At 42.0% G+C, this 12,167-nt stretch overlaps 1 protein-coding gene across 2 annotated transcripts in view; it reads left to right on the top strand.

Moving 5' to 3' along the window:
• Neb (nebulin) overlaps positions 1 to 12,167 on the top strand; it is a 197,974-nt gene that overhangs the window by 92,384 nt on the left and 93,423 nt on the right. For both annotated transcript variants that reach the window (XM_059260462.1, XM_059260461.1), the window contains 6 exons: positions 3,206 to 3,313; positions 4,394 to 4,705; positions 5,900 to 6,103; positions 7,953 to 8,057; positions 9,283 to 9,390; positions 11,066 to 11,377. In XM_059260462.1, coding sequence (XP_059116445.1) covers positions 3,206 to 3,313; positions 4,394 to 4,705; positions 5,900 to 6,103; positions 7,953 to 8,057; positions 9,283 to 9,390; positions 11,066 to 11,377 — 1,149 coding nt within the window. The remainder of the gene's footprint in view (positions 1 to 3,205; positions 3,314 to 4,393; positions 4,706 to 5,899; positions 6,104 to 7,952; positions 8,058 to 9,282; positions 9,391 to 11,065; positions 11,378 to 12,167) is intronic.

Genomic DNA, 12,167 nt, shown 5'->3' with positions numbered 1-12,167 from the left:
AGACAGAATTCCCGAAAATCCCCAGGCCAGCCAGCCAGGCACACACAGGAGAGGCTGTGTCAAACAGGATAGAAAGTGAAAACTGCCGCTCAAGGTTGTCCTCAGGCCCCACAAGTGCACTGTGACACATGTGTGCCTGGACACATGCACATGTGCACACGTATGCACACACACGCACACGCACAGGGGGAGGGGGTAAGGAGAGGGAGATGCACACACACACACACACACACACACACACACACACACACACACACAGGGGGAGGGGGTAAGGAGAGGGAGATACACACACACACAAGGATCCACAGGAATTGTGTTGTCCATCAAATTAGAACTTGTTTTGAAGTGTATTCTTCATGTTTGTTTTCCTCAGTTACACCATCCTTAAAATCTCTATCTAGAAACTTCTATGGTGACAAAATGAGGTAAAATCTATACGATGGGTAGGATGGGAACTGATGTAATAGTAGATTAATAAATTTTAATTTCCTTCTTTTACCCTCAAGTCACCATGAAAATTAATATAAGAGGGCCCAAAGAGGGATGCATGGATTTCCCTGAGAAGGGGAAATAGAAGAAAATTAAATGTATTTAATATATTCAAAATAACAAAGTTTATTAATACGATCCAAATGAGAGTGTTTTTTTTTAATTCATCCTTTTCAAAATTGCCTAAGGGCAATGAAACCAATTTCTCTTGTCATTGAAGTTTATTAGATACATTAGAATCTAAGGGAAAAACAATTGTCTCTGCAGTGCAGAATTACTACTACAGAAGTAGTTTCTTATTCAATGTTCTTGTCCAAGTGGAGGACATTCTCCTACCTTGACTCAGCCGCATTAGAGGCAATCCTGCCCTAGCTCATCCACATTAGGGCAGGCTTGTGCTCCAGCTCAGCCACATTAGGGGGGCTCCTGCCCCGGCTCAGCCATGTTAGGGTGGGCTCCTGTCCTGGCTCAGCCACATTGCAGGTGCTCCTGACCCAGCTCAGCCACATTAGGGAGGGTTTCTCCGCTGAGCTTGGCCTCGCTGAGCCTAAGGCAGATGTGGCTAACTTCTGTCCCAGGTTATACCTGAGGAGAAATGAAGTAGATTTCCTTTTAGACTAGTAAGACTATATTGGGATATTTTTTAATTCTAAAATTTCCAACTTGGTTTACTTTCTTTAAAATGCCAAGACTAATTCGTCAACCTCTGTTTTCTGAGGATAAAGTTTAAGAATGGCCCTCTTAAATGAAAGTGCCGTCATCCCACAGTTCTGTCCTTGAGTGTCCATGAAACGAACACACCTCAGCCTTTTCTCTTGTATGCTCACCCATCTATTCCAGTCCCCTTGCATGTGTGACTTCCCAAAACAAGCTTTAAAACACAGCCTTGGAGATAATGAAAAGTGCTTTCTGCCTCAAAACACCATGCCTCTTTCAAAGGTTGGAAAAATTAAAGAAATCTGACCTGAGGCGAGGAGATGGTTTCAGAACATTTTCCCACTTTTACATGAGGACATACTTAAACATTTGTTCTGGAGTGGAAAGACATAATAAATGAATTATATGATTTGACAGTTATAAAATAAATATTCTGGGGCTGTGGAGGTGACTGAGCCGTTAAGAGAGCTCCTGGCTCTTCCAGAGGACCCAGGTCCCAGCACTCCACATAGCTTAGCTTTCAGCCACCTGTAACTCTAGCTCCAGGGGATCAGGTGCTCTCTTCTGCTGTCCTCTAGAGCCCACACACACTTGGCATATGTTCACACAGACATATAGACACACCCATAAATAAAAATGAAATAAATCTTCTGTAAAATAGCGTTTGGGAGTGAAGTTTGTGGTGTCTATAATTTTCTCTTAACTGGTTGAATAATTTAAAATAAATTTAAAAGGCTGTAGAGCACTGCATTTGGTTTTATCTCTATCATTAAAGTGGTCTTTATTGATAGAGAAATACATGTAGCGAATAAAAAGGAGATACATACAACACAAAGAAAGAGTGCAGGAGAGAACACGAACACGGTGGAAAGCTGGGTGTTCACTGATGTGGACTTCGTCTTGAAATTTTCCGTAGGTTTCCAAAGAGGAAACTGCCCATTCTGAAGCATCAAAACATCTATAAAAATACTTGCCCAAGTGTGATTCCATAAAGGCCTTACTTTTTAAAAGCAAAGGGCACCCCTGCGTCACTAGCGCGGCACCGTAGATCGGAGGGTATTCAAGCAAAACTGTGCAGACAGACCATTTAACTCGTTAGTGCCCATCAGAATCTTTTCCTCTCAAAGCTCAGTGAGCCTCTCTAAGTAACACATCACATTAAAAGATCTAGTAATTTTTTACAATTAAAATTTGTTCATTAAAGTAAATATTTTGCCAAGCATGGTGCACATATCATTCAACTTTTCTCAGCACCGAGGAACATGAGGCCAGAGGACTGTAAGTTCCAGGCCAGCCTGGGCTGCACAGTGAGACACTGTCATGAAGTCAGATAGAGTGTTGGTTTTGATTGGTTGATGAGCAGTATTAACAATGATTATAAAGTACACTATTTTAGAAGGACACAAAATTGGTCAAAATTTTTGTGAACAAAGAAATTTTTAAGAAGTCTTTAGTCACAAAAATTGAACAGTGATGATGTTTTCTCAGTTCAAAGAAAAAATAGAATCATCTTTTTTGACTCATAAGTCTTTGGTATCTGCTGTCCCTGTATCTGCTGCCAATTTCCAGCAGTTGAGACCAGTTACTAATGAACAATTAACTGTTAACAGATTGTAGACGCATTCGCCCAGTCTTATTGCAGCATACTTCTGATTATGAACACATGCTTATAGTGATTTATTATGTATTATTATACAGTGATGCTGGCTGCCAGGTAAAATTATTCCTATTTCAGATCTGGAGTTATAGCATACTTCTTGGCTGTTTTATGAAGGGAGTAGGTGCTTACTGGCTTAAACACAACCGAGATCTGTTGACTTAGTGTCTAAAACCTATAAGGATTTATACAAGAAGGTGTGATGTTATGATTTACTGAATGTGAAATTTCCATTAACTTAATAGCTTGGAAAAAATCTTTTTTTGTTGTTATGTTGTTTTAGTTTGGTTAAGACTGCATAGTTCTACATCCAAGGGTTGTCTTCTTTTGACAAAAAAAAAAAAGTGGTTTTTCAAGCGGATGTGAGTTCTACAACTAGAAGTGTCTTCCTTCTTTCCCCAGAGCCTCTATCGCCAGGCCATGGAAGAAGCTAAGAAGGAAGGCTACGACTTGAGAAGTGATGCCATCCCCATCGTGGCTGCCAAGGCTTCCCGAGACATTGCTAGTGATGTAAGTGCTGACTCTGTAACCAGTCAGGCCAGCCACTGGCACAGGAGATCACATTTCTGTATTTGTGTAATTTTGTAGTACTTCTCGTTGGTCATCATGCACCTCACCACCCCGCACTGAGTAGAGATGGGACAGTGGGTAACCCACTCATGGTCCCCCACCCACCCCGCTCACAGTCTACACTGCACTGTGCTGCGTTGACCTTGCTTTTGTCTTGGTTAAATAGAGCAGGTGTCTTGCAGTCCAGTGGACTTGGTTGAGCTGCTCATGGAATCCCATGATACACTCGGGACAATGACGCCAAAAATGGAATAGGCGTGTCCGAGGTTGCCCACAAGGGAAGGGAGGTGGAGGACAGCCAAAGGCTGAGGGTCCCTTTGTTCTGAGGTTTATAAAGTCATGATTTCTGTACTCTAAAAATGAAGTTTCCCGGACATGTTTAAAGTTATCAAAAGTAGAAGCAGTGTCCATCTTCATGGCTTTTGAACCTTTCCAGTTATGGTCAGAAAAGGTGGAACTGACTGCAGTAGCTGATTTGTAAGTGTGTGATTAAATAGTGCTCCTCTTTTCCCATTGTCAGGTAAAATGTCTCCATAACTTTCTCATTTCATGAAACCAAAACTCCACACCTACTAAATAACACAAACTGTCATTTTCAAAACTGTGCCTCCTGGCTTATATGTATGCTCCTATAGGCTATATGTAGTTTGAGTAACATATGTGCTATATTTCTCTGCCTTTCCAAGGAGAAGAAGCCTGGGTGCCATGTAGGCACACATCCTGGGGTGGTCTCTACCAGGGTAGAGACTGGTAGGACTTCTGGGGCACTGGATTGGCTTGTGGCTATGATTGGACAGCCTCTTTTAGTCAGTGTTCACTTTTGGCCAGTTTTTGCCAGCACGGTTCTCTGGGATTTACAGAAGGAACAGTGAGGTTCTTCTTGCCCCAAGGCATCATGCATCTTGCTGGAAGAACCCCCTTGTCTTCTGATTTCACGGAGGGCACCCTCACCAGAGCAGTAGGCAGTGGTTCTCTCCATCTCCTCCTCCTTCCTTATGCTCTGGGTTATGTCTCTTTCAGTACAAATATAAGGAAGCCTACCGGAAGCAGTTGGGTCACCACATTGGTGCCCGAGCGATACACGATGATCCCAAGATGATGTGGTCCCTCCACATTGCCAAAGTGCAGAGTGACCGTGAATATAAGAAAGAATTTGAGAAATACAAGACAAGATACAGCAGCCCAGTGGACATGCTGGGTATTGTTTTGGCCAAGAAATGTCAGACTTTGGTCAGTGATGTGGACTACAAACACCCCCTGCACGAATGGACATGCCTGCCAGACCAGAATGATGTCATACAGGCTCGGAAAGCATATGACCTCCAGAGTGACGTAAGTGTCCCTGGTATAGGATAAAAACAGATAAGAGGAAAATCTGTGAGATTCTGATTAGTGTCAAGGGCCTGGAATCTATATGCCCCTAAAAGTATGCAATAAGTGTCTGAAAGGATTTCTCATTGGAAACCAACCCCCCCAAAAGTTATGGGTAAAAAGGAAATAAATACTATCAACATTATACAAGATTTAGTTTCCTAGTGATTCAGGCTTCTTCTGTCTGAATGGGCTAAAGCTTAGGCCTCCAAATAGCATTGCTGACCCAGCCACTGTGGCTCACACCTGTTCTGGGATTACCAGAACCTTGGAAGTGGAGGCAGGAAGACTGGGAGTTCAAAGCCAGCCTTAGCTATAAGACCCTATCAAGAAAGGAAGGAAGGAAGGAAGGAAGGAAGGAAGGAAGGAAGGAAGGAAGGAAGGAAGGAAGGAAGGAAGGAAGAAAGGAAGGAAGAAAGGAAAAGAAAAAAAGAAATGAAGTATTACTGGTGACTTCGTGGCCAACAAAGTGAGAGAGAATCCATGTTGGCAGCGGCTAATGGAGAGTGGGAATAAAAGTGTATTGTTTTACAGTGCTTTAATAACTGTTTATACTTGAAATTTACAGGGAAAATATGAAGACATCCTTGCTTTTTCAAAATAAATTATCTTATACTAGCACTTAGCTCATCCTCTCAAGAATATACTGGATAAATACCTAATATCTTTACATCCGCACATTTCCTTTACTTACTTCATATTTGGGCATTTTTAGAGATGGAAATTAAGGCAAGGGTTTTGTGATTGCCATACTTTGTGCCATTGGTCTGCTCACGTGGTTTAATTTGAAATGATTAGAACACATTTTCCAAGGCTTAAGGAGCACTGGTCCTCTGTGAAAGATCTTGTAAAAATCTTAAGGACAGGATAATGTCCTTTTTTAAAAAGCTCAAGAAAAAAAATCTTTAGAGGATTCAAGGGTTAGTCAGTGATGGGGGTCTGAGTATGCTCGCAGCTTTGACTGTTCAGCAGGAATTCTATTCCTTTTTTCATTAATTAATTTCTAAAGGTTTTTGGACATGTGTGTATTATATAGTGAGCGTATTTCTACAAACACCCACCTACCCTCAGTATTCCTGTTTCTTGAGTGTGATATGTTTTGGGATGAATCAAAAAAGAACAGTTAATACAGCTTTCTTACCTGTTGATCTTCAGAATCTGTACAAGGCAGACCTTGAATGGATGAAAGGCATTGGCTGGGTTCCCATCGGTTCCTTGGAGGTTGTTAAAGCCAAGAGGGCCACAGAGATACTAAGCGATAATATCTACCGCCAGCGTCCAGACACATTGAAATTTACCAGCATAACTGACTCGCTGGAGCAGGTGCTGGCAAAGAATAACGCGATAAACATGAACAAGGTGAGTCTTCCCTCTCCGCTAGGAAGCCTCGAGAGTTACCACAGGGCAAGACGAAGACTGTGACATGCTGTTATGTCCCAAAGATTACGCTAAGGCTTCTCAGACCTTCTAAAATGACTTGAATTGGCATATGAAATATGTTTTGGTAGCTCTCCCCCTCATCTCTCTCACCCCCTTGCCCACAGCCCCTTTTCTATTATTCCTCACCCAGTCTCTCTTCTGCTTTTGTGGGCTGTGCGTTGCTTTTTCTTCCCCTCGACTCCTCCAGATTCTTTAGCTTTTTCTTGACCTTCTTTCTAGTTTTTGAAGACTTTACCTACATTTACACTCAATGACATTCTCTATTACATTTTACTTATTTATTTACTTACCTATGTTATGTGTGTGTTTGTGTATACACATGTGTGCCGTAGCATGCGTGTGGAGGTTAGATGACATGTGTGTTTGTATATACACACGTGTGCCATAGCATGTGTGTGGAGGTTAGATGACATGTGTGTTTGTATATACACACATGTGCCATAGCATGCGTGTGGAGGTTAGATGACAGCCTGTGGGACTCAATTATCTCCTTTACCATGTGGGTCCATGGAACTGGGTTGTCAGGCTTGGCGGCAAGCACCCTTACCCACTGAGCTGTCTTGCCAGCTCTCTCTCTCTGTCTGTCTCTGTCTCTCTGTCTCTCTGTCTCTGTCTCTCTCTGTCTCTGTCTCTGTCTCTCTCTCTCTCTCTCTCTCTCTCTCTCTCTCACACACACACACACACACAGACACACACACACACAGTACAAACTAGGGTCCCTATATTATAACAAGTGGTTTTGCTTTCTGAGTTTAGATTCCCTGTCTTAATATAAATGTTTTTCTATTGAGATACATTTATTACTTGGTGATACATCACAATATTAAACTCTTGTTAAAAGTACTATGAAAAAGAGGAGTGAGGTTGAGAGGGGTGTTTTAGGGGAGCCCAGAAGAAGTTGGAGGAGAAGATTTGATCAAGATACATTGTATGCTTTGTTAGTCAGGGTTACTATTGCGGTGATGAAACACCATGACCAAAGCAACTCGGGGAGGAGAGGGTTTATTTGGCTTACACTTGCACATCACAGTCCATCACTGAAGGAAGTCAGGACAGGAACTCAAACAGGGCAGGAACCTGGAGGCAGGAGTGGATACAGAGGCCATGGAGGGGTGCTGCTTACTGGCTTGCTCCTCATGGCTTGCTCTGCCTTTCTTATAGAACCCAGGACCACCAGCCCAGGGATGGCACCACCCACAATGGGCTGGGCCCTCCCCCACCAATCACTAATTAAGAAAATGCCCTTCAGGCTTGCCTATAGCCTGATCTGACGGAAGCATGTTATCAATTGAAGTTCCCTTCTATCAGAAGGCTCTAGCCTGTGTCAAGTTTGGCATAAAACTAGCCAGCACATGTACACTTACAACATTTTCAAAGAATAAATTTGAAATATTACTTAAAATACGTACATTCTACATATAAAGCCTGACATAATGGTCCATGCTTGCAATCCCAGTACTTGGGAGGTAGAGACAGGAGGATCCAGAGTTCAAGGTTATATGTAATGATTTTGAAGCTAAACTGAGCTGTAGGAAACCCTGTCTCAAGAAACAGCAAATATCATGAGACAATAATTCCTTCTTAGACAGATTTTTAAATACCACAACCCAACTATGCTTTGCAGAACTGTTGAATTCTTCAATAGTTCAAGTATTTATTTATAAAAATTTTAGTAAGGAATGTAGCCTTAATAAATTTAGTTCTACTTTGTATCTAAGAAATGACGGTTTCTGTGGACACCCCAACAACTGTCTCCTTTTTTTAATAGCGCTTGTACACTGAAGCCTGGGACAATGACAAGAAAACCATCCACGTCATGCCCGACACACCGGAAATCATGCTGGCCAAACTCAACAGGATAAACTACAGTGAGGTGAGTGTCCAGAGAGGCAAAATGAGGGCTCATACTGTTTCCCTTAGTTAAATGCTTTGGCTGATTGATTACCTGTCCTATAACTGACATTGTTGGCAAAAGAAACAGTCACCCTTGATTTAACCTTGGGCTGTGTTGTGGGTCCACAAGGAAGGCCAGGCTTTGGTTACCAGTCAGGAAGTGGAGTGCTTGTAGGGCAATGTCCTGAGAACGCCCGCCACTCCTCTAGAACCTTCCCTTGGGTCAGCCGTGGGTACAAGGTCTCTAGTCAGCCGCCACAAGTTCAGTCCTGCATCTACAGATTTACACCCAACTTCAAGATACTCGAGAACACCGGACCCATTCTGAAAGTGAACGTAGATTTTTATTGTCGTTGTTCCCTGAATCATAGAGCATGTAACTATTTACATATTTATGTTATAGTATGTATCATAAGTAAGCTGGAGACGATTTACAGCATATCTAGGATGATCAGGCAAAGTCGGTCATGTTTGTAAATCCCGCACTCAGAAGAAAGGCTGAGGCAGGAGGCTCATGAGGGTGAGCATGCTCTGGGTCCAGACCCGCCTGAGCTTGTTCAAGACTTGAAAAGGGAGATACATACAGAAGGATGTGTATAAGCTACTGAACCCCATTCATATAAGGGACGTGAATGTCAAAGGACTTGGTATGGGGAGACAGTTCTCAGAACAAAGTCTTCTCAGACCCTGATCTAAAGCTGAGTTCCTCTGCTCTCGCTCTCTGGTTTTCATTTGATGTTACTGCAGATGTTCATCTGTTCATCTCTGTCTGTACAAATATTTTCATAATGGCTGTGATTCCAAATCAATCATGGGCCACTGTAGTAGTCCACATGCGCTGGGCTTTTCATAAAATCAAATATATTCCATTTTAAAAACACTTTCCTTACTCTTTCTCCTTCCATATCAAGATGGCATTTTTTAAGATTCTGAGGCACTAGTAATGATATGCACTCATTTGAGAAAATAAATTTTTTGCAACCACATGTTGATGCACCCCCAAACTGTTTTCAGATTTATCAGTCAGGAAAACCTGATGTTTCAAACATATGCCTGAGCATCTGTGGCCTGTGAAACGTAATTACCTTTGAAGGCACCGGAACATTTAGGGGATTCATTTTAATTGAAATGAGGACAAAAAAAATTTAGCAGGGATCAGCTTCGTTTCTTCTGAAGGGCGTGGTGACTAAGGACTCTTTCCACAGAAACTCTACAAAGTGGCGCTGGAGGAGGCCAGGAAGCAAGGCTATGACCTGCGCCTGGATGCCATTCCCATCCGAGCAGCCAAGGCTTCCAGAGAGATTGCTAGTGACGTAAGTTGATGTTTGTTTCTGAAGAAGCGTTTCTTTCATAAAAATGTTGTCACATGGGAGCTTGCAGGGTGTTTCTCTCCAGAACTTGCTTGCACTTCCAAGTTTCACCCTCCTCTAGGGGGTCCCCTCCTACACAGAGTTCAAGTGTGAAGGGCAGGAAGTAACTGACCTCTACCCGTTAATGCTTGTCAGTCAGGTAAAGACCACCTGTTTATTTTAAAACAGCAATTTTTTTTTGGTTTGGGTTTTTGTTTGTGTGTTTTGTATTTATTTATTCTTACATCCCAACCACAGTTTCCCTTCTCTCATCTCCTCTCAGTTCCTCCCACCACTGCCCCTGCCCCCAATCCACTCTTCCTTTTCTCTTTAGAAAAGGGCAGGCATCCCATGGATATCAACCAGCCATGGTTTATCAAGTTGAGGTGATTCTAGGCACCTCCTCTCCTACTAAGGCAATCTGATAAGAGGAAAGGGTCCCAAAAGCAGACAACAGAGTCAGAGACAGCCCCAGCTCCCACTGTTAGGAGTCCCACAAGAAGACCAAACTACACAGCTGTCACATACATGCAGAGGGCCTAGGTCAGTCCTGTGCAGGTTCCCTGGTTGCTGGTTCAGTCTCTAAAGCAGTAATTGTTTTTAAAGACCTGCTGATTTGTTTCACTTTGTTTTCTGGTACTGGGGATGGAACCCAGGTGATCACTCTGCCACCAAGCTGTGTCCCAGTCTATATTTTGTTTTTGAACCTCAGAAACTGGGCAGTAGTTAATCCAGATATTTATGAAATTCCAGTGACTGACACTACAGGTAACTCTACCAATGTGGGTATGATCTTTTCCCTGTTGTTTCCATGTGTTTACTGGGGCATGGAAGAAGACTGGATGGAGGCAATGGCTGGATGGTGGGCGTGGTTTAGAGTGTTTTCATCCTTTGTAACTCTCTGTGAACTTCTCTTGTAAGATGTCCCTATTGGGAATTGACAAACTGTGAAGCAAGTGGGATTTCTCAGCATTCATCCCCTTCTTCTCTCCTTTTCTATGAATAAGAAACACCTTCAGAGAGTGTCTGTGTTCTCTGCACCCTGCCACATCCTTGAAACACAAGCTCTTCCCCTGTCCCAGTTCCAGACCTTGAGCTGACCCTTCCTTCAGTTATCACAGTATTCTCAGCTGCTAAGCTCGAAATACCCACTCTCTGACTCTCATGGTGAAGTGGGCCATGATACTTTGTTTTTGAACTTTAAAAGTCGGAAGATTCTAAACCCCAAGGCATGATTCTCCTGGCAAAATATTTCGTGATGTTGATGGGCTAGTAAAGAGAATAGTTCCATAACACATAAACTCTACCTAAATGTAATACATGTCCTTGACCAAGGAATTCATTCTAAGGTCTAACAACAAGAGATATATTCTAAAATATTTTTAGTGTTAATGGTTTAAAAAACACTATATGTTTACTTGCTAAGGAATTCAATATATACTGGGTAGTGTAGTTTAGAGAAGGCAGGATACAAAATACAGGGAGCCCTGCAGTCTAGGCTCAGCCCTGCTACAAACATGGACTGTGACCAAAAGGGGTAGGTGACAGATGTCTTTGTTCTACGTGATAATAATGGAGAAAATACACAGAAGTAGTATGTGTTCTTTTCATCAGATTTACATACCTTTTCTTTCTTCAGTACAAGTACAAGGAAGGCTACCGCAAGCAGCTGGGCCACCACATTGGGGCTCGGAACATCAAGGATGACCCCAAAATGATGTGGTCCATACATGTGGCCAAGATCCAGAGTGACAGGGAGTACAAGAAGGACTTTGAGAAGTGGAAGACCAAGTACAGCAGCCCGGTGGACATGCTGGGGGTGGTGCTGGCCAAGAAGTGCCAGATCCTTGTAAGCGACATAGACTACAAGCATCCTCTACACGAATGGACATGTCTGCCTGATCAGAATGATGTCATTCAGGCGCGGAAGGCCTATGACCTGCAAAGTGATGTGAGTGGGTCTAATATTCTTCAGCCATGTGTTCAGTGTAGTGGGGAAATCTTAAATTCTCCATGTCATACAATCTTTGGGGAGTCTAATAAAAACCCATGAACCCCTTTTCAAGGCAATTTTATGAAATATATAAAGTAAGCATTGGGCTCAAAGGAAACCAACCATATTGAGAATGATTATGAAAATATTAAACCAAATCTGAGATATGATAATATGTATACTTATTTGTTAACACATTAAATAGTTACAGCCATACATATAATATCTAGTTCTGGGTATGATAACTAATTCCAAAGACATGTGAAGGGCATAAATTTTTTAAGAAGTCTGTAACATCTGCAATAATACAACAGTGTCCATAACACCTATTGCTGACTAACACACATGTAGTATTAATAGTACTGTAATCTGTTACCCATACTTTTACTTGCTTGAATGCTATGTTTCAGTTAAATGTTAATAAAAATATGAATGTTAGATTTAGTTATGTCCAGGTTCACTGATGACAGGTTAAGAATTCCTGATTTAAAGCAAACTAATTTTCCAGTTAAATTGATTGCATCATCATCCTTTTGCTGACTCACTTTCCTTATATGCAGCATCAGTAATAATGACTGTGAATGAATGCTTAGGAATGACTCATGCACAGTTTGACCAATTTCTAGGAAACTGAAATGTTACAGTGACCTAAAAACACAAGGGACACTTCCTTATTGATTTAGTAGCTTCTTGTTTTAATTGGGCTCTGACTAAATAGTTGCTTTTGGAAGAATTGTAAAAGTAATGG

Source organism: Peromyscus eremicus, chromosome 4 (genome assembly GCF_949786415.1).
Source record: "Peromyscus eremicus chromosome 4, PerEre_H2_v1, whole genome shotgun sequence".
In the NCBI taxonomy this organism is placed as follows: domain Eukaryota; kingdom Metazoa; phylum Chordata; class Mammalia; order Rodentia; family Cricetidae; genus Peromyscus; species Peromyscus eremicus.
This window is presented reverse-complemented; position numbering and strand designations above follow the sequence as displayed.